The sequence below is a fragment of the Convolutriloba macropyga genome, chromosome 10, assembly GCF_964194025.1.
Source record: "Convolutriloba macropyga chromosome 10, txConMacr16.3, whole genome shotgun sequence".
In the NCBI taxonomy this organism is placed as follows: Eukaryota; Metazoa; Xenacoelomorpha; order Acoela; family Convolutidae; genus Convolutriloba; species Convolutriloba macropyga.
Genome location: NC_134477.1, coordinates 20940017 through 20964008, shown reverse-complemented (window position 1 = coordinate 20964008; position 23992 = coordinate 20940017). Strand labels below are relative to the sequence as shown.

General features: G+C 34.9%; 1 protein-coding gene across 2 annotated transcripts in view; it reads left to right on the top strand.

Annotated features, from left to right (window-relative positions):
- Positions 1–3673: 3673 nt before the first annotated feature.
- The window catches only part of LOC142348817 (uncharacterized), a 122524-nt gene continuing 102205 nt past the window's right edge, over positions 3674–23992 (top strand). Inside the window, exon 1 of one of the 2 annotated variants that reach the window (XM_075400337.1) lies at positions 3674–5451. In XM_075400337.1, the coding sequence (XP_075256452.1) occupies positions 5061–5451 (391 nt within the window). In that variant the 5' untranslated portion in view covers positions 3674–5060. Of the gene's footprint in view, positions 5452–6321; positions 6831–23992 lie in introns of those variants that run through there. The other variant, XM_075400339.1, reaches the window with a different exon arrangement.

Genomic DNA, 23992 nt, shown 5'->3' with positions numbered 1-23992 from the left:
AAAAATGGAACTAGTACGAAATGGTGTAACAGTGAGGCTGGCTGCAATAAGTAATACTTCTCCGAAAAACCACCCCAAAACTCTGCTTTTCGCCTTACAGTCCCTCCTCCCCTCCCCCCCCCCTTCAAATTAAAACTACATCATTGATTTTTTTACGGCAATTGGGGGTGGGCGTTTACGGTATATGACCACTAAGCTGGGGTGCTTTAATGGGAAAGACCCACAAATCCTACATACTGCTGGGAAAAAAAAGCTGCAAAAAACGGTGAAATTACGAAAGAGAGAGAATACGGCGGATGAATGATCTATCAGCGTGGATGTCAAAGTCTTTTAAAAATTTGATAAGTTCAAAAAATTGTGCTAATTTTTCGTGCATCGGACATGCAATAGGAAGAAACTGTTCTCTATAGTTGTCACAAAGTGGGACAAATGTTTCAAGATGCTATGAATTGTTGTTGATGTAGTTCAAAAACATACATTTTTGGGGAGGAAACGGTTAAATCAATTCTCAAGATGACGAATTTGAAACATGTCGTAATAGTTAAAAAAAATTTGTTAATAATTAAGCAACCCCAGAGAAGATGCTTCTCATCAAAATGTTTCATATCTTTGTCGCTCTTTGGCTTTTGCTTCTTCCCAACTCCAATTTGCTGCGTCCCTTTCTTACTCTTGTTTGTTTTTTTTTGGTTATCCAATGAAAAATATAGTGAAACAAAAACAAAAACTGCTTTTGGTATCTTTCCGATAAAGAGTACGTTTTGGGTATCGTCGCTTTTTCTGAAAAAAAGTATCATTGGTAATACAACTATTAAAAAGAGTTCTTCGACAGCTATTTGCTTGGTTCAAACATGTGATTGCCATAGAAGGTTTGAAGGACCATTATCCGACAAAATTGGTACCTGTCAGAGATACCAGATCACCCCTTCTGGAACAAATGGACTTCGCTATAATTTAACGAGTTTCAAAGGGCAATTTTTTAAAAGAAAAAAATAAACAGTTGTTGCAAAAAAATGTCCTTGAAAAAAGATGTCCACAAAAAAGTAATGACAAATCTTTATAATTGTTTGTTTTTCGAATTAGAGAATTGCAATATCAGACCAAAATTTTACTGATTAATATTTCAACGCGGAGACCCGTTAACAAGAGTTTGTTGTGCTTTTCTTGTCCAAATAAAGTTGAAAAAAATTGTAACAAGATGGGGACAAAACATAGAAGGACCCTAATTAGGGCTAACTAATTAGTCAGCCCCTACTAGGGTTTGTCGACGTTTTTTCTCGATGTCATTAAGACTGCGCGAAAAATTCTTTAAATTAAAAAAGAAACAGCTATGTTTTTTTGTTGACGGGTCTATTTATGTAGTTCACTTAGTTATCTTCTTACTGTTGTCGGTGTTTGAAACCAAAACTTATATTTTGTTCTCAAGTTTTCAGGATTTTGTTGTCTTGTGGTTCTCCTAATTGCTTCCACGGCCTGAAACGCGAGAAAAACACCGAACTTGAAACCAAACTTACCAAGGAAAATAACGTAAGATGTCAACAAAAAACTTGAGTTTTCTTTGTTTTTCTCTAACTAAAAGAAAGAACATGCTGAAGATTTTCCAAAACATTACAGCGACAATTTCCGGACTAGTGTAAGTTAGATGATGCGAAAAACAATGGATATTTTAGTTGACATCTCTGCTTCTAGAGTAAAGACGACTTTGTTTATTCATAGACGCTTCTGAGAGTGCCCAGCTTGTCGTGAGTATTTATATTTTTAGCACGAGGCACATTTATTTACATGGAACCGAATATCTTCGGGTGTCTTTCTTCCGCAGACAGCAGTGCAATGTTTTTGGCTTAAACCCATGCTGAGGTCAAGACCGAAATGGCCTCTGAGTAGACCTCAGACCGTCCCAGACAAAAGGAACACCTGATCATAACGACCCAGACTGAATTGTTCTCCGATTAGAGTATTGTGCGCTTGAAGCTTCATGTATGCTTAAAATGCGCTCGAATACTTGCCCAGATCAGACTAGTGTTCGCTCGAATCCACCTCTGATTAGACTGAAGTGCTCTCGAAGCCGCATCTGATCATAGCTGATCATAGTGAAGTGCGCTCAAAATCGCTTCTGATTAGACTGAAATGCGCTCAAAATTACCTATGATCAGACTAATGTGCGTTCCAAATCGCCTCTGATCAGACTAAAGTGCGCTCGATATAGTCTGATCAGTGAATGATTTTAAACACGAACGAATCTCTCATTATCGCTATAATATATTCATTTCAAGAAAACTGATTTTCTCAATCTTGTTTTATTAGCTAACGAAAAACCTATTCTAAAAGGATTGCTAATGAAAAGAACACCCAAATGCCGAAACAAATTTATTGAGTATATCAATAATTCAAGTTTTAACTGAATAAATGGACTAACTTAGACAGCTTTGCATCAAAACGTCGTGATCTAAAATGATTCCATCTTTTCTTGAGGGCGGACCGGCCGTTGCTACCACCTGGACTGTTGTTTCTGATCAAACCCATCCGACTCTCGATGGTGTTCTGATCGGAATGCTGCTGTATTGTTGACGCTTAGCAGAGACAACATCTGTCAGTAAAAAAATCAAAAGAAAAAATTCGCTCGAGTAGGCCTCTGATCAGACTAGTGTGCGCTTCAAACTAACTTGATAAGACAAGTTCCAGACCATTGTCCAGACAAAAATGCGCTCAAAACTTTTTCCGGGCGATGTAATTTGAGCGCACCGAGAGCATGTATGCGCTCGAAGATGGTCTGATCAGAGCTCAATTTTGTCTGGCCACCTCGACCTGGGAATTCTTCTAAAATCTTCACAATGCAATTCATTGCCGCGAAATAATTCTTCAGATTCTTAAACTGCGGGTAATTCCTTGAAAGTCCTCGGTTTTAAGCTCGTCGTGGCTTAGTCCAAGCCCAAAGTTTTGGCTTGGCAATCTTTAATCAAATTTTTTCCGTAACAAAGTCCCCCCTCTTTCGAAAGAATTATCCTCCGTTATTCAAAAGAATTATGTATTAACTAATAGTATTTGTAAATTTACATCTGGTTTGACTGGTAAAATTTAACCCAAGGATTATAAATTTGATTTACCTGTTCAAATTGTGCATTGTCATTTTTTTGCCTTAAGAATTCGGTATTTCTTTATTTTTTTACCTAATAAAACTTTTCCTAGCTTCAGAAAAAAACTAAATTGAATGATTTTGACGTGAAAAGGAATATGGTCACTGTGCCACAAAAACTTTGCTGGACTATTTTTCACAGCCGTTAAAAAGTGAGGTTAAATGAGAAATTAAACCCAACGATGTGCGATTTGAAGCCAGTAAAATGGACTAGATGTTTCAAGAGTCTGTCTTTTGCATTCAAGTGTGAGATTATTGCACTTTATCAAGATTCCTTGTCGCCGTAGCCATTTTTATTCCCGGATACCCGCGGAAAATATTAATGAGCGTCTCGAAATCACCTCACCTGAGTGAATTTTGACACCTTTGAGAGGCTAACATTTTTTAACAAAATCTAATTTGCGCCTCTTTTCAAAATAGAACTGAAATGGTTTGAAAGGCAGTGTTTTAACATCATTATGCATGTTAAGTTGCAGTGTGGCACATCGCATTTCTATTGGATAATATCCCGTTACATTTTTTCCTCAAATTTTACTGGAAAAAACTGCTCCAGTGTATTGAGTTACACCTAAGATGAATTAAAGGTTATCTCACAGAATAACACTCCTAAATTTCCCGCTTTTTCGCTTTGTTATCCATTCGTTGAAGTTTCACGGTAATCAATTATTTATTTATAAACCAAGTTTGTTTACTTGCTAAACTATAAACCGCGCTATTGATCCGTCAAAACGTTTAATCTCGGGGGAAAACTGAAACTGTTATTTGCAGAACAAACCCCTTTTATTTCTCCTCTGAAGGCTGCACGCTCAGAAACTAGTTCCAACTTAAAATTCCATTCACCTTTCAATTAATATTTTCAATTAAACTGTTCACCGCCACAATTCTCTTATTAAAACATTGTTCTAAAATTTTATCCTAAAAGTCAACCCTTAATCATAAAAAGTTCTTTATTTCCGGAAGCATTTAAATGCACCTACATTTTTATTAAAGTTTAATTGAATTATAACTTTTTCAGTTCTCATGGTGCCTAGAAATTGATTTTCTAAGATATACAACAATAGCTTTCTTGTTTATTTTCTACGAAAAATCTATCTGTTAAGGTTAACAATAGTTTATAGTGCCCTTTTTGAGCTTATTGTTATTGTTTTGAGCTAAATTGGCATGAAATCAATTTTTCAGGTCAATTGGATCAAAAAAGAACTTGGTTGACCCAATTCTGTCTTTTTCAATACTCAGATTATTCAATTACCATTCACAGACGGAAAGTTCCTAAAAAACTAAAATTTTTCATGCCTTTTTGGGCGATCTGCCCAATATGTATTTATTAGCTTCAGACTAAAATGTCATCTTGCTCCTGTAAATTGTTGCTTGAATGATTTAAGACAACAATTCAACCATTTTCGGATCGATTATCAATTATTCCTTGTTCCATGACTTTGTAATGACTAGTCGGTTTATAAATTCATTTAAACTTATGCCCCAAATAGGGGTAAATAATATTGGAATGACAGTTGAACGTACGAACGGGCACCGAAAATTCTCTGTTGCTATTAATCAGGGTAGTTCAAGGTTTGTTTTGGGCTCAAATTTTCCTGCGATGCAAACAGATTATGATATTTGAGTTATTTATCGGCTCCATTGATCCTTTGTCCTGTTTATACTTGGTATAGATGCGTGTAATTTGTCTGCGTGTTCTTTTCACCTCTTTGAATTAAATTAAATTGTTCAGCCCGGGGAGGAGCTGAAATACTTCCATCAAATCTTCGTATCAAAATACTTTATATGGAAATCTCACCGGTCAAACAATGTTGTTATAATGTGTCAATATGATCAAAGCTGACAAGCGGAACATCTAACTTCTACAATTCTACTAAATCCAGAAACTCAAATATATCGCAGATCTCGAAATTTTTTACACTATTTGTCAAAAATGGACCCGCGGTTGAACTTTGACGATGATAAACATGACCTCGGTCATAATAACCCAAACCCCAGTTCGGGTCCCAACTCGCTTCCCGAGTCGCCCAAAAGCTCCTCCGACATCAACTCGAATGTCTCGCCTTCGTTTGCTGGTCCCAGGCGAAGTTTCGTTGTACCCTGTGGAGAACCCGAGAACGAAATAGCCCCAATGGAGACCTCAAAAAACAGTTCTTCGTGGATCAACGCGATTGTGAGCGGGATCATTGCTCTGTTCTACGCGGCTCTGATTGTGGTGTCAGTTTTAGTATGTCTGTACTCAATCAAGAGTCTCTACATAACCAGTAATATTCCAGTCACCTCCACTACTATAGAAGAGCAAGATGAAAACTTTGAACCTCCAGGTAAGAATAAGAATCATTTTTGGCAACTTTTGCTTCCACGAACACAAATAAACTCGAGAAAGGACGAATTTTGCTTTATAGGGCGCCCCAAAATGGAAGTTTTATGCCCTGATGTGTTTGTGTAGACCAATAAAAGATAGCACTAACTGTAATTGCTATCATAAACCATGAGAATAGGTATCAGCCCTGGCTGAATTTTTTTGGTTTTGTTCATTTATGTTTTCATACTGATCATACTTATTATTTTTTTTCAGTATCAGTACTTTAAACCAAACCGATTGTATCATTTTGGGAATACGTTGAAATTTTGTATGATCCTTGCATGACTACTAAGATATCATAAAAAAACTGTTAATAAGTATCACTTATAACATAATAAGAAAACCTTCTAAGAATTTTGTATGTTTGGAACTTAGCTCGATGATACACTGTTCAATCGTTTTCTTAGTCACAACTCCAATCCAAACTTAAATTGATCCAAACTGATAAAATCGCGACTGCTGATGATCAAGTTCGGACAGTCCGATAAGTTTTCCGATTCCTTGTTTACAAGAATTTTTAAGATAACAATCATATAGAGATTTGTTAAACATAGTTATTCAGGGTCTCTTTTAAGTTAAAATTATCATATGATTTGCAGAGCAGCAAACAGATTATGATATTTTAGTTATTTAACCAGCTCCATTGTTCTTTTGTCCTGTTTACAGTTAGTATAGATGTGTGTATTTGTCTGTACAGATTTGTCTGTGTCTTTTATGCACCTCTTTTAACTAAACATTGTTGTCAAATCCCTATAGGAGTTGAAAAGTTTCTTTCAAAACAGTTCTTATCAAAGTAGACATTATATAGCTTTCGCCAAATCAAACAGATTTGATAATTTAACTGAAGTGACAAACCGAATATTAAGTTTCTGCGATTCCCTGAAATTGAGAGGCTCGGTTTGTTTCTCGAACTGTTTTCAGTCTCTAATTGTTCTAAAACTCTTTGAATTCTGAAACTCAATTTCTAACAAAAAATGCATAAGCGTATGAGTTTCGACGAAGATAAAAATGCTCTCGGTGAAAACAACCCGAGGCCCGATTTGGGTCCAACAAACCCCAAAAACTCAAATGTTTCACCGACGTCTGCTGGTCCAAGCCAAAGTATTATTTCATCCAGTGGAGAACCAGAGACGAGAGTTGCCCAAGAGGAAATTTGCGACAAAAGTTCTGCCTGGATAAATGTCATCGTCAGCGTGGTCATTGCGTTGCTCTACGCTGCTTTGTTTGTGGTTGCCATTTTAGTCTGTCTTTATTCCATCAGGAGTCTTTACATTGCTAGTAATGTTCCAGTCACTTCCACAACTATCGATGAACAGGAGGAGAATTTCGAACCTCCAGGTAGGATTAAATATCATTTTTGGCATGGTTGGTTTTCAGGAGCAGAAATAAACTCAAAATCGAGGAAATCAAAATGTAGGTTTTGAAATGAAGAGTATCGCATCAAAAAATTGACCAGAGAGCGGGAGTATGAAGTACCTGTAGAAAGTTCTTCGTCTTCTTGTTGCTAATATAGATAATATAAAATCGGGACTATTGTAAAATATGGACTATTAAATTAGCAATATAATCATTTGGCCATGCCTTAGCGGCCCGTGGGACTTGATATGAAACTATCACAATCGAACATGGGATTAAGTTATCTACTTAACCATGACAAAATATGCCTGTGATGTCAACGGCTAATTGGCGGGATGAAATGATAGAGGGGTAAAATGATATAGGGGTTAAAAGATACGGGGTTAATATATAAGGGGTTAAATGATTCGGTTTTAAAAGAAGTAGAACCGTTTGATTCTTCCGTTTAAGTTTGAGATAATATGGAAATACAAAAAGACACAGACTTGTTCCTCAAATAGCTTTCATATTTTATCGATTACTTATTGAACTCTAGAAAGCTGGGGAAAAAATTTATTGTATCTCATGACGATTTTCGAATCATTTCATAGACAGAAAAACACAAGAAGTAAATCATTTACTTTTATACTGATGTTTTATTTCTTTAACCAAACATTTAGGAAAAAAAACCCACGACCAATTTTTTAGTCACAAAATGAAATGTTTCCATTCTACTCATATCGGTTTGTGTAAGACCTAATAAAGGATGACACTGCCGGCTATTATATGGAACACCAGTTTTCTTTGGCATCAAGTTATTTTCAACATAAACATACTCGCCAGGAGAAGTATCATAGTTTTGATAATTAACTCGTTTTTCTCAGCAAGTAAACAAATCAATTGCATGAGTAGAAAGTTTATGCTTGCTCCAAAAGAAAGCGGAGTGCGCTTGGGTAAATAGATTTTGATCAAAACTAAACACACTCTTTTTTGCAAAAAGAAACATACCAAGGAGCATTAATAATCATGTTGTAACATAAAATTTGCATATTAATATATCAAAATCTAAACATTTTTCACTTTGTTTAACAGAGCGCAGATCTCCAAATATTTAAATAAATGTACCTCCACGCTGCAAGAATTAGAAAAAAAACATTCAAACGCTACAATTTTTATATATGGTTGATAAACTATGTCAACAATTACTTCAATAAAAAAAGATTCAATGAAAATCAGCTTTCAACTATATTTGACATTTAATAAACTAAAAGTATCAAAGAACTGCTATTAAAGACTAGAAAAAGCAATTTCTAGTCGATCGCAAGGAAATAAGAAGGGAACACAATAAATTATAATCTGAATTGACATCATTCAATCATCGTTGATTCAACTAATTATTAGAGATGTTGCTTCGGAGAATCGCCTCGTTATTAACTATGCTCATTTTTTAAGAAAACTTGAAAAATAGCCTTTGATCTGTTGTTTTATAATGGCTATTCAATAAAACACAATTAAGCATATATCTGGTAATTGTTTTTTTTCTACATCGTCAAAGAACTCAAGCTTGCTGTTTAATAACATACAAAACTTCAGCAATTTATCTTCCGTGATTAATCATCATCCCAAAATTACGCAAAAACGTTTTGTGATGTGCCATACTTTTGCAAAATTTGAGGATGCGTAGCACAAAAAATAGCGTCTTGTAACAGAATCAATTCCTTGTCGAAATCTTGATTTTGCTGTGAAATTACATTAGAAAAACATCCTCAATAATATAGTAATTGTGTCTCTGAGAATGAAGAAATCAATAACAGCAAAATTGTGTACTCAGTTCATGAACATAGAAAATGTGCACGCCTTCTTATGACTGGTTTAGGAAAAAAAAACAAAAAAAAACATTGCTAAGTGATCAAAGATTGGAACAATATTTTTTGCCCAATGATTATGCCCAACAAAATGTACCATCTTTAATTTTGTTTAGGATCTTTTTTGTAGCTTTTTATCAGAAACTGCTTTCTGAAAGCTATACAATTTAGTTCTTGAAGTTATGTGTTTTTATTTTCCTTTTTTAACAAATTTTTTAAAATAGCGTATTGAAAAAGTATGAAAGAGTTAAGTATAAAGTTTAAATCTACTAGTGTTAGGGCAAACTCAGAAAACTTCAATCAGATCTTCAAAAAGTCAACATTCAGAAAGAAGAACATTCAGAAAATCAGATCCTTTAAAAGTTAACAGCTTGTACTTTATTTAAGCATAAAAATTAGGCGTCAGAAAAAGGAAAATTAAATTTACTGCAACTTGTGTTCAAGCTTTTTCTAATACTTCGTAAATGACATATTATCCACATGCTTGATACTATTCTACATTTTTTAAGCTAATTTTTAAAGTCTGAAAACATGATTTAGCCATTCAAGATATTCATTACACTTTCAATCTGTTTTTTTTGCTATCAAACTGATTTGAAAATGGAAAAGAAGGAGAATTGAAAACTTTTTCAAACTTCTTTAGAGGTTAATTTCCGCAATGCAATAAATAAAATGTAAGAAAATTTTAAAACCGTCTGCACTCAGCCAAAATGCAATTCTTCATGCTGTCATTGCCAAAAGATCAATTTTCTTTCGCAGTTGATAAAAATAACAAAAATGCGCGGGTCAAACTTGTTATCAATTGTTATCATGAAGAATTTTTGCTGAGACTATTGCCCGGAGCTTGGTCCCAGTGGAAATCAGTACTGAGACATGAAAAAAAGCAGTCTGTTTTTTTTACTGGCATGAGTTATGTTCATGCCACATTTTACAAATTACAGTGGCATTTACATAGTAGTTTACCGCTGATGAAAAATTTTATTCTTGCATGAATCTGTGCATGAAAAAAAACCTACTGATATTCCACTTAGCATTAAAACTAACATTATTCGATCGGGCTGCGCATATTTAATTGCCGACTGCTATTAAGCGGCACATGATCAAATTCCGGCTGCCTTTCATCTGCGCATAATTGTTCCCGCCAAAATTTTTCTCGCTCTCTCTCTCTCTCTCTCTCTCTCTCTCTCTCTCTCGAGTGGCAATTATTTTTGTTAATTGCTTGAACAGTAAACAAATCTTAACAACTTATGAAGAAAACGAAACTAACAACGGAACACTTTAATTTATTATAAACATGCTTTCTAATCCATGCAAAGGTTAATATTATATGGAAATGAATGTAAAATAAACTCATGTTTTGTCCTGAGTTTGAATAGTTTTTGCCAAAACAGGTTGCATTCAGTTCTGTTGCTTCTCCTAGTTGACTTGTATAATCACGAGTTATTGATCTGATTCAGGTATTTCTGTATGTTTGATGTATTTCAGGATGTATTTCAGGTATTTCCTTTGATTCAGGTGAGCACGCAGGTATGACAGCTCATCTTTCCACCTTCGCCAGGAACACATGTCACCTTGTGAGGAACGTTCCTCACAAGCACAAGGTGACATCAGCTGCTGGCGAAGGTGGAATGATGAGCAGTCATACCTGCGTGCTCACTGGAATATCAGGAACAACCTGCACTATGTAAATAAGTCAAGTGAGCTCGTGCTAACGTTTCAAAGACAATATCGCGAGTTTCAGTTCGCGAAAAAGCATTTACGACTTGAGATATCCCTAATATCCCCACGGACAATTTGGTTTGCTGCTTCCAATATCACCACGAACAACTCGCTGCTTCCGATACACCCAATCTATCGAAATAAGCAACCGGGACGACGTTTATAGCGTTTTTTATGATGCTATGTGCTCCGCCATCTTTTTCGCATGACAATTGTTTCAATTTGTTGATTTTCGAAAATTTCAACTTTGTATGTATACACTATGTACAGAGTGTGAAGAATAATTAAATGACCATAGTTAAAACATAATGGCTACAGTCATGCGCAGAAAAACAACAGCATGCTATTGTGTATGCGCATAAACTTAGCAGCCGGTTTTTGTCCTGAACATTATGCGATCGACGTGTACTATTCAAATACTATGGGGCAGCTCTGTTTTAAATGTAAAAACAATGGCACAGCTCTGATTTACTCTGGGACCAAGGTACGGGTGCGCTTTTTGCTTATCGACCATGTCCAGACAATCCATATGATAGTCAACCATAGTCAGTTTTAGGCTTGTTTGTTGTGTGCGGTCGTTTTTGGATCTCTGAAAGTGATCATGATTAATCTTTGTTCTCAATTTTTTCTCAAATCATAGAAAGTGGATGCGTTTGGATATTTCGAGCAAAAACTATAGGATAGTTTTTTCACTTCATAGGTGAACAGTGCGGGTATGAGTTTAGCTCACAAGTATATTTTTTGCTGTTTTTATTCAATACATTTAGTTTAGCCAGACAGTTTATCGTTGGAGAAGGGACTCTATTGGGCAATTGGAAAAAATGTAGTTCTTGTTGCTCAATTAGATTGAATTTCATTGAATTCAATGCCATAATCTAGTTGCTGTTAACTTCAATCTTGATCATTTTGTTAAATGCGGACATGAGCATACGATATGCATGTTTTTGATCACTTACACAAACTAATTAGCAGAACTTTATGGATGTCCTCTTCCATGTAGTGAAAGCTTATCACCTCTTCTCTGAAGACCTGAGTAACAATTAGGACCTCAATAAGCATATTAACAGAGGTCATCTGCTCTAAGAATGCATCTCAAATTGATGTGCAACAGCTTTAGCTCCTTTCACATACCAAAAGCAGTGATCAAATCATTTGATCTTACTGAAGCGAAATTCTAATGAAATAATATATCTCGTATCTTGGTTTTCTTTGTGTATGGAAATCCGAATCATCACATTCATCTTCTTTTTCCACAGAATCGAAAATTATTACCCAATAATGCAGCTAGTGTTCAGTGATTGTAGGAGCATATAAATGTACAATGAATCAGGCTAAAGGTTTTTAAAATGAGTTAATAACGCTTTACTTTCGTTCTCTCGGTGCTTGATCAATTACTATCTTGTTATCAACACTGGTTCTCTACTAATTTAAGATCAGAGATAATCGTCATTTGACCATCATTGCATATGATTTTTCAACCCTTTCCCAAAAAAATAGCATTCTTGTCAATTTTAAAAAGTTAACCAGCATGCCAAAAAGGGTTTGAACATTATTCCGAAAGAATAACCAGAACATTTCTGGAAGTTTTTTGTAAGTAGATTCCCGAATTGGACTTGACGATTTCTTAAGGATAAAGAATAACAGCAGAATTTCAGTCAAGTCCTCGCAATTAGTAAAATTGTGTTTTGACATTTTATTTTGTTACTCGTGTAAATTAGCGTTTCTAAAAGAATCTGAACTTAATTATCACACAATAAAAAAAGATTTTTTCGGCAGCTTTTTATTGAGTTCCGTTATTTTCAAACAAGGTGCGTACTGTCTTTATTTGAGCTGTAAGTGACATCTTTTAATGAATTGACATCAAATTAGGGGATGTCAAACAACACCAATCGGGCCTTAATACCTCTAGTTGAAGAGCAGGCTGACATTTAGCTCAATGATTCAAGAGTTAGTTGAAAGGTACTAATTTGCGGGAAAATAATAAAATTGTCGTTAAAAACCGCATTTTGACGTCTGTAACTTTTTTGCTTATTGAGTTTTCTCGAGCAATTAGTGAAAAAAAGATTAGTGAAACCACTTGTCGGGCTTTCGTTATGATCCATTTCGAATTGTTCAAGCGAACCAAGTGACATTTTTGCTTATTATAAATATCAATTTTGCAACCCAAAGGCAGCGGCAAAGATTGAGGAAAATTTATTCCATTGATTTTTCATATAATCTATATTCTAGCCTAAACTGAGGTTGAACAAAGAAATGCAGGTCTGGAAAATTTTGGGTTATCAATTTATTTAAATTTTTGAGGAAAGTCGAGGATATGTTGGCTTGTGTTTCAAGTGCAATTCAGGTTATAGTTCAAGACGTAACATTTTGGGGGAATTTTGCAACCATGGGTTAAACATCACCGGCTAGACCATGTAAAGGTACCCTAGGGGGTATTTAGGTAATATCTATTACAACTGATTTAAATCCTCTATCCGGATGAAAAGAGCGGTATATATGAAGTCGATACATGTTTATGTCACACAAATAAATCTCCGTCTTCATTTAATAAATCTATTTGCGAGTTTTTCGCTAGCTATTAATTGAAATTGTTGCTATTTATTTTAGATGTCGTTCGTATCAAAAAAGATGAAACTGCTTGGACAATTCGCAATTGATTTTATGAGACAGCGTGAAATTCATTCACAAAAAAATTTATGATTCATCCAATGACAAAGATCAGATACTGTATTATAGCAAGTATTGGACTCAACAATTGATCACAAAAACGTGAGAAAAGAAGACAAAAATTGATAGAAAATAATCATTCAGGCGCTACATTCTTACGAAATTAACTCAATGAGTGGTCATATCATTGAATTGACAGTAGAATCGGACGGAGGCTCAGTAAGGCGCTCCGAACAGCTCATCCAAACTTTTACTTAAGTGTCTACCAAATGAGGAAGAGAAAGGAAACTTTCACAGATACACATACTGTTCGAAAATCATTGCTTCATGAGTTAAAAATAATCGTTCTAAGGACGAGCCAATAAATGAATTAGATAATGCCGCACTGGCTATAATACCTGCCATCAAAAAGACTACGAAACAAGATATATAACAAACATTAAAACCATTAAACACGGTCAAACTCAATATCTATTTTTAAAAACATCGAATAAAAACTAAACTAAGCAAATAACTTTTACTTCACTTCAAAGCAGATGTGTCAAGCAGACTTAAAAACTCGAAGTAACCAAGCCATAAAACAATAAATAAACTACACAATTAGTATTAAAATTATTTTTACTCTTTATATAATTTTGATCATGATAAGATCAGAAGTAAAGGCAATTTGTGTTCACTGAGACTAGACTACAAACTGACAGATATAACATTTCTAAAGAATTGGTATAGTTCAAAACATCACTGGTTTTTTAAACCAAATTTTCGTTCTATCAAGAATCCTCTTAAACGGTCAACAAATATAAACTAGACATATCAATATGTAACTCCTTCGGAAGCAAATTGAAAATACCATTAGTTGAGACTAAGTCTCAAGACTACAACTTATCAATAAATAAAGACAGGACTCATTATTCCACAATCAACTGTACGCAAACACATTTTGAAGCCGTAAGAACGATAGGCGGTCAATTGAAACAATCAATGGGTCCTCATTTTAGTGCGAATTTCCGAAAAAGGCAACAAAAAATAACCTCAAGCAATTTCCAGTCTCAGAAATTAAAAACACTTATTGTCAAACCATGAAGCCATCAGCTGCAACATAAAACCTATGAAGGGAATAATATTTGCTTCACCATAGTTGACGGATCTTGTCATCAATGAGACTAAATTACAAGTTGTCAAAAAAGAACCAAAAAAGACGGGTTTCAAAAAGTCTATCAAAGTCTTCAAAAACAACTTATTCCGAGGTAATTGATACCATTAGCTATCAACTTCAATCTTTAAAATGGTTCCTTTTGTGCCTGAAAAGAAACGACTGAGACCCGTTAGCACCCCGAACATTTTATACGACTAAAATAGAGCGGAAAACACAGGCAACCGCTATTAGTTGGAACACATTTTTGAAAAAAATGGCTTCGAAGCAGTTGCCACAAAACGTTATTCACTGAGAACATTCTAAATATTCAATTCTTTATCTTTTTCAAAACCAATGGGACCTGTTTTTAAAGTGATTATGTGACAACGCGACAAAACAAAAAAGTGTGCAACTGTCCAAAATGTGAAATTCGTTTTTTAAAACTCGTGGTGATGTACGCATGAAACAATTCAATAAAAATTCTTACTGCTACAAGGAATGAACATTCAGTTCCGAGAAAGAAGGAGCAACCTGTGTTTTTTGAAACTTAGCAACACTTTTAAACAATGTAGAATGAATTTAAAACCAAAAAATAACTGAGACTTTTCAATCAAAACAAACATAGCGAATGACATAAGGGCCATTAGATATCAACTAAAAATAATGCATAGGTTCACTAATACTATCTAGGGAAGACCACTACAGCTTCATAATCAGTCATGAGACTGCAAAACGATCAACAAAATCGGGAAGAGCACAAAAATTTAATTCAGGTTTAGAAAAACACTTTCTGGAAACCATAGAAACCATGAAATTTTCTCTGCAATCATAATTAAAGGACCATGAAGACTAATTTTTGCGTAAATAAGAGCCGTCTAATTGAAGTCTGTAGGGTGCAATTCTGGTCCGTAATAAACAAAGAGGTTAAGCAAAAAATAGCTAAAATATTTTTATATAAAAGCGCACCGCAAAACAATTATAACAAGTTTTGAGGCCAAAACTAGATTTAATATATTGCTGTTATTTTTTATCGGTGCACGTTTAAGAAAAACAAGTAATTGTGCCAATTTTAACTGAAATAGATAAATTGTCTAAAAATCTCTAGATCATAATTGAATAATTCATTTTGGATAAAGATCTTTTGCCCGATGAAACAAATATTAAACATTCAGTTCCTAGAGAGAGGAAGCAATCTGTGTTTTCTGATACTAAGAAATTAGTTTAAACAATGTAGAACTAACTGCAAAAACCAAAAGATTACAGAAACTTTCATGAAGCAGACATAGTCAAAGACATAGGAGCCACTAGATATAATAATTAACAAAATTGGGCAGAGCACAAGAATTTAATTTAAGTTTACAAAAACACTTTGTGAAGGCCATAGAAACCATGAAATTATCTCTGTAATCATAATTAAATGATTATGAAGATTAAATTTGCATAAAAAAGAGCCGTCAGTAATTGAACTCTGTGGGAAACAATTCTGGCCCGCAATAACTATAGAAGTGAGAACAGAAAAAAGCTCAAATAATATTTTATAGAGGACGAAGAATCACAACAAATTTTGAGACCAAAACTAGTTTTGATATCGCTGATTTTTTTCATATGGCTGCGCGTTTAACAAAAAAAGTTGTTCTTCCAATTTCAACTTCAATAGATAATTTGTCCAAAAATCTATGAATCAAAAGTAATTATTTCATTTTGGATAATATTGGTTTTATTTTTGCATAAAATTGGCGAAGTTTTTTATTCCAGATCAATCTTAGAGGAAGCCGAGTTTAAAATAGCCTTCTTTTGGGTTTTTTAAAGATCTGTCAGCAGTTTTGAAGTCTGTATCTCATTTTGAAAATTGACGTAATGTGCTAAAAACGCATTTTGGTACCATTTTTGATGCAAAAGTCCTTATTTTGAAAACTTCTTCAATTTCGAGCTAAAATTGTCTATCAAACAGGTCAACCACCCTTCTTTTAGGTTTATACGCAAAACTGAAGACATCATTGTTATCAAACTTATCAAATTTGGTAAAAGTGTCGAAAATTGAGCAAAATTTTCTGAAACTTAAACAAAATTAACGGATATCATTCTTATGTTCGCAAAATCTTCAACCTCGTTAACTGTCTTTGAAAAAAAGAACTAAAAAATCTTTTCATTTCTAAATACAGAGCTGTACGGGCTTTGAAATGATGCCACTCACAACCCTCTACGATGAATATATCGATCGGCCAAAAATGACTAAACATCAAACCATTTGAGCTCCATAGTTCCTCCTCCACTAAAAGGGGTCGGAATAATGAGTCAGTTATTAGTATTTTCTGTGACTTTTCTCTAAAACTTACGGTGAAAACACAGAGCGATATCTGGTATTTGTATCATTTGCTAACGATTTATACCTAAACTGGGAATAGGAAAGTTGTTTAGTCCTCCGGATGCAGTTGATATAATTTTAATAATCTTCTCAAGTGACTAATTTTCTGAAAACTAATAGATTTTGTTTGAATATCCAATGTGTCAAATACCGAATATTGTTGCAGTGACTTTATTGCATTATGAGTTAATTTGAAAATTTTTTTATTTTGAAAAAAAAGGTAAAGTAAGATGTTTGAGATCTAAATTGCGATCACTCATCGCACTGGTTTTTAACAAGAGTTTAATTTTTAATTTTATACTTCAGTTTAAACTATTGGCTTGTGCAATCGGAAAGAGGAACAAGTAGACTGAGATGAATGGAAATTTATAAACAAATTGAGTCAATTCTAAAATTTTATTTGTCTGAAAAGTGTATTATTTAACATAATAAAACCTTATAGTGAAATGGACGAGTTGTTTAAAGCTCTTGTAGAGTGGTCCCAATATGTGCCCTAATATGAAACCTAGTTTAAGCTAAGGGCATTGAGCATTCATTACTAACAATTGAAAGAGTTTTGTACTCTGGTCATCTTTTACTCAAAGTTGTATTCCTAATTGCAGGAATTTTCATCCTCTGTTCCAGTTTTTTTAAGGTTTGAACTTTGTATTTACCAATTTTTATGTATGTACAATTTTCTAAAATTCAAAATATTTCTTTTATAAAATAAATTTTGTCAAAATTTTGAGATCGGTTAAACTTGCATAATTGGGAGTCAGAGGATAACTAGTTGAACTTTCGGAAATTCCATGGCTCAAATTTTGCTCTTGGATTTTGCTCAGAAATTTGTCTTCTGTAATGTACCTCTTGTCACTTGTCGTTTTTAAAGCAAATGTTTTTAGTTCTAGCTGTTGAAGGAAATTTATTTGAAGCACTAACCACCTGATAAGTTGGCTTCAGTTTGCTGATGAGTTCAACGCTTTCAAACACTCAATTACTTTTGGTATTGAAAAGAGTTGAATTTTTTCTGGCGGTTGCATCAGACAAGCGTCGAGACAACCAAAGAAAACCTTTCAAATTTTTGGCAGCAATGTCAAAAATTTTCACTCTTGCTAAGTATTCAAGTTACTGTTCCGATCCACTTTAGTGGGAGAGGAACTATATACTCAGATGGATTTTTCTTTTTTTTTAAGTCAATTTTTGCTGATAGATGTATTCATCGTAGAGGGTTTCGGAGGTCTCACTAGAAAGCCTGTCCAGTGTAAACTATATAATTATCAATTTTTTTTAATTTTGTTTTTCCACGTTGTTATCAAGGTTTCAATTGTTGTGAAATGTTGACCAATTTTTGTTGTTTTGTTCAAAATTTCCGTGCTTTTAGGCATTTTTTTAAAACAACTTTTATTTTTTTTTAATTTTTAAAAAACGTTTAAAAAAATATCGTTGATGTTGTTGGTTTCATCTCTGAAGATAGAAGGGTGTTATTGAACTGCTTGATCCAATTTAGTGGCTGAAATTTTTCAAATTTGGATTTTTTTCATCAAATAAGCTACTTTAGTCCACTTTGGTTAGATTTGCCGAACTAAGACACCTAAAAATGCCAACACAATCTTGGTTAACTTTAAACAGGGCTGGTTTTAATTGCACTTCCTTTTTGCTCTTGACCTAACACTTAGGCGTTTTTTCCCCTAATTTAACTCTATAAATAAACAAAATGCATCTTTTATTTTTGATATATTGATTTTTTGGTCAATTGTTTCACAATGCGTGAGTTTAAGAAAGTTTCGTGGTCCTAATTGAAGAACAGCGATAGCTGGATAGGTTTAGATAGGCTAAAATTTGTTTAATTTTTGTTTTTTTTTACTGTCCTAAAATAATCACAAATGTAATCTGTCGCTGTCTTTTTTTTAATTATTTTAGCATTTTTTGCCCTTTTATGTTAATTACACAGCAGAACCGTTCATATCGACGCTTACTAGTGATTGGTACAATTGGATTCTAAAGGAGTTTCAAGGAAACCTATCTAATTTTTCGTCCAAAAATTATACTCGTTTTGGCGTTTAAAAATACTTGTTGTCAAAATAAACACGGAAAGTATAAGCTCTGCAACATTTTGGTCCTCATTGTATCCTCGTTCTAATGGATTAAAATTTATCTTTTATTGAGGTTTAACGATTTAAGTAATGGTTCTTAATAAGTCGGGGCTTTGATTTATTGAGCTTTAACAAAACACTTTCAATTTTTGGTTATAATCCCATCTTTAAGGTTCTTTTTCTTGTCTTGTTACAACATTGACAGTTCAGATGTCCTAAAAAAGCACAATTGAACATATTTTTTTGTGAATAGATTATCTGTTTAACAGTTTCTGCATCTTCTTGTAGCAGAATTCAGTGGATCTCTTTTTCGCATATCATTTTATTAATATGGTTTCAGCGGTTTCAACACCGTTTTCTAACAAAATTCAATTGAATTTTTGTTTTTCGTCTCTGATTTATTTTTCCGGATAATGACAGATCTCAATATCTTAATATAGAGGTATGAACGATTGTAAACCTGTCTGAGATTTCAGTTGATATTTAATTATTTTAAGTTTTGATTTTTTTCGTTTTCAAAAATATATATGCACTTTTTAACTCTGCCTTTTTTCAACCTTTTTGTTTTCTTGTTACCGTGTCTCATTATGGACAGGTTCCATGTTGAATCAGGTCAAAAACAAGATATATTGTTTTGTTTAGGTTTTATTTGACGCTTTTTTGACGTTATTAAGTTTTCTATTTGAAAAAAAAAATCGACAATGATTTTTGGATGTAAATAGATTTTGTTGTTGTTATTTGATTTTGTTTACTGTCTTAGCTCGTGGTCTTAATAATTGCGGATCTCATCAGATCTCAAAATTGGTATTCTTATCTTTACTAAGTGATTTGAGTTGAGTTCAGTTATTTTTCTCAATACACCAATTACTTTTGAACAATATTTGAATTTTTGATCCAATTCTATCTCTTCTTTATTTGATGGACATTTACGCCAGAAAATGTGGATGTGCGGGGTGGGAACCTTATTTGCCAATGCACATTACCCAGCTTCCTTGTTCTGCTTAGACTTTTACGTTTTCAATTGAAGTAAATTTTTGATCTGCTTGTTTGAACTTGAAACCTTATGAACGATTTGTTGAACTAAAATTAAGAGTGTTATCATCGTTCTTATTAAGTTATTTTATACTAACTGAACGGAATCATTCAGCTGATCTTCTCAAAGAATGATCTGAACTATGCATAAAGAGCTCGAATTTTCAAAATTGTACCGTTTTTCAGGATATCTCAATTATGAATAAGCGCTTGCGTCACACCAAGTCCGCGAAAGAATGTATTTGCGCTTAGTTTTATTTCTAGGGCATATCTATTTCACGAAGCATTCAGGCAATATTTTTAATTGTTAAAAAATCCGGATATTAAATCAATTATGTATCGATTAGAGTTGGGATTTGCTGCCGAAACTTTAATTTATTGCTCTTGAAAACCGGTCATTTTCAGGGTTAAATAATTTTTATAGCTGTCTGCCGTGTCTGCTGTCTGGCTCGTCTAAACAGAGATTGTATACCCACAACTGAGAACTTGAATTTCATTTTTTCGTTATGCTTCGCGCGCAGTGTGCACTATCATTATGAGGGTAACTAACCATTACAGCGCGTGTGTATTACCGTATTACCCCACCCAACCCCCCCCCCCCCCCAGTGTTCTCCTCAATATGTTTTAATCTGATCACTGCTGTAACAAGTTATATCTTTGCTATGATAACATTTTACATGTGTATTGCGGAATGACTTGATTCAGTTCAAACTTCAGTCGTTTTTTAGTCTCTCTCTAAATTGAACTAATTTAACCTGTGTTCGATTTGTAGATCAGCAACCTGATGCTGTGATCAAAATAGACACAGCACTGTGACACTATTTACTTCAGTGTGATTTAAAGGTGAAAACACTTTTTCTGCAGGTCTTAATTGAACTAAGCCGTCGTAAATTGAGAGCATATAATATTAGACGCCTTCATCAGGAGAAATGTTGTGTTTATTTTTCCTAACAAATTTTCAGACGTATGTATTTTTTGTGTCCGGGTATAAAACACAACGATCGAAACAGACCAAAAAAGCTCAACCATACAATAGTAGATTAAATTAACTTATTGTACGTACGTCTTTAAATTAAGCAGTTTAGACTACTGCTTTTCAATAGCCGTATGTAGAGGTTCCACTCTGCCTTTCGGTGTCGTTTCAATCAATTGACAACTAGATTTGTCGAATGGTACTAGTCGAATATACACTTGTCAGACGTCCCATAGCTTGCCTGGATACTTGAGGTGAATCATGAAACCATGAAAATTAAAGCAACTTCTCGTCGTCAGTCAATTAATGTACAATATTTTTACAAAAAAAAAGCTTTTTTCTCGTATAAACATTACTAAAATTTGCCTATAATCTATCAAAATTTTCGCTGCAATTGTCAAAGAGTGACAAAATTTTAATTTTGTAGCTTTTAACACTAAATTATGAGAAATTAACAGAAAATTATGACTTTGCCATAAGAAAAGATGCTTTTTGAAACAACTACAACAACAACAACAAATAGTTACGTAATTGACTAAAGTCGGGCGAATTGCACTCAAACGACTGGCGAGCAGTTAGTTGGCTTCGGTAGTATACAGCTGGGGCTCAGTGCTCACAGATGCTAGCGTTGTTTGGGGGGGGGGGGTGAGCCCAGTACGGAGGTTGTAGAATTGGGAGGACTGGAGACGAGAAGGGGGGGGGGGGGGAGGGTCCAAACCGCCAGGGGTGGGGGTGATTGGGACCAGACCAAAGTGGGGGCCAGAGTAGGTGTGGGGTGATTGAATGGGGGGGGGGGGTAACATCGTCGAACTCAAAATTACGAACCGCACTTCTTAACATGCAATTGTCACCTCAAAACGGTGTTGGTTGAATTGCATTCTTAAGACAATGTTTAGTCGTAAGAGATCTTAATGCCCTCCGAGCGTTAACTGTTATCACGTTTTTCAGGACACAAAGTGAAATGGGCCAGATAAAAAATTGGACAATCAAAAAATTGCTTTAAAAAGACCACCGGACTAATATAGTTGCTGTAGACTTCGTTTGATAGCAATTAATCAGATTTTTACGGCGTGAAACTAAAAAATGACATGAGCCTAGCATGCCATCAATTGAAGGTTCAATGCTCTGAGAAGCGTTCTATTCGAGGTTGAGCTCTAATTTAATCGTATAGCTTGGTCAACTCGAGATTGCTGAATCTTGGCTCCAATTATGGAAAATTTCAGACGCAAAAATGATCAATTCACCTAGCAATAGAATAATTTGAATTTTTGGGAATAGCAGATAAATATATCTGAGAAGATACTGCACTACAGATTGATATGGCAAAGGCTGATTACAGTAATGCTAGAGGCAAGAAGAATTAACAAAATGTGAAGGCTACAAGAATACACTCATTGCCAAGAAATAAATTCAAAAAAATACAATTTTACTAGAAAAATTTCCTAACTTGAAGATAATTTTAATCGACATCATTTTTGGCCACTCCTTTCGATTTTTATATCAAGAGACGGATGATATTCAGAAATTTAGTAGAGCCAATTTCAGGTAAACTGGAAAGTCTAACTAAAACGAAAATCCAGTTAGAAGATGACCAGTTTTCAGTTAGAGGCAGTAAGCTCATTCCAACGTGAAATCTATTCAACATGGTCTTGCCAACATCAATCTATGCAACTGTTTGCATAGGAATTCATAAAAATTATATGAAAAAGTTACTTACTGTTACTTAACATACTGTTCATTATGGCAAAAGCTGCCAACTTTTATTTGGTTTTCTCTGGAAGCAGTATAGTCAGTTTTCATGAAATTATTTCAAATTTAGATTTAAATCAGATTTCGGATTAAATTTTCTGATCAGTATTTCATATATTGATATGTAGCTGTATAAAAACTCAATAATCAGACTATCGGAATGTTAATTCATATAAGCACTCTATATCATAACGCTGAGGCAACTGTATTCAAAACGTACAATCTATTTCGTCCAACTATACTCGCTTTACATCAAGGCATAAACATTATATCGAAACTTTACGGCATCTGTTTCGTAGCATCATCACGGCGATAAGCATCGTTTACTTACAGGCAAATCTAGCTTGATCTTTTTAGCAGGTATTTGTCTGAGTTGATTTTCGGCTCAGATCGGTCACCAATACGTTTTCGAAACATAAAAATATTAAGCCTAAAAGGAGCGCACTTGATTCCGTATATTAGTAGGCTCGACGAAAATAATGTTAAACGAACTTTTTTCGGAGTTTTCTACGTATATTAGAAGAGAATTTGTGTGCATTTAAATGGTTAAGAAATATGACGTATTAGATTGCTCATTTCTCGCTCTATTCAAATAGCGTTGCTCATTTACTCGGTAACATCCTCCGGCCCGGAAGAAGATGCTGGGAAAACTGGTACAAGTTTTACAAGCGGACGGACGAGTGAACTGGTCGACGTACGTAAAACGGCGGAGCGCGCGACGCTATCGGAGCCGTAGCGGAGTTCCACAATCCGCGCGGTTGGGTAGTAACCCCTAGGGTTGGTTTCCTCAACTATCCAAACCAAGTCACCGGTCTTAAGGTGTTGCTCGGCAGGCGACTGCCACTTAGAGCGTCGGTTCAGCGTCGGTACGTACTCTTTGATCCAACGGGACCAGATCGCATTAGCGTGCGACTGCGCACGGCGTAACGTTTACGATGGTCGAACTCATTGTTGCCGACAACAGACGGAATACCGGCAGAGTGTTCTCCTAAAAGAAAGTGGTTGGGCGTTGAAGCGTTCAAATCGCACGGATCGGCGCTTACGGGTGTTAAAGGACGCGAATTGAGAGCATTCTCCACGAGACAAAAGGTAGTATGCAGTACCTCATCCGTGAGGCGACGCGTGCCAAGAATAGTATACAACACGCGTTTGAAGCTGCGTACCAACCTCTCCAAGATACCCCCTTGATGTGGTGCGCTGGGTGGATTGAACCTCCACTTTATACCTTTGTGAGCGAGCTCAGCTGCAATGTTGACAACGTTCCACTTTTCAATACTTTCTCGGAGTTCTTTCTCCGCTCCAATAAAGTTAGTGCCATTGTCTGACCAAATCATGGCAGGTGTACCCCTACGTGACACAAACCGCTCAACTCCCATAACACAAGAACTGGTGTCCATGGATGTAACTATCTCAACATGGACAGCGCGAGTAGTGAGACAGGTGAAGAGGAAGCCCACCTTTTTCTCAGTAGTACGGCGGACAATAACATAGAATGGCCCAAAGTAGTCAACGCCAGTGTTCGTGAAGGGAGGAGACTGGTAAGCAAGTCTCTCCTTAGGTAAGTCAGACATGATTGGTTGCATGGTTA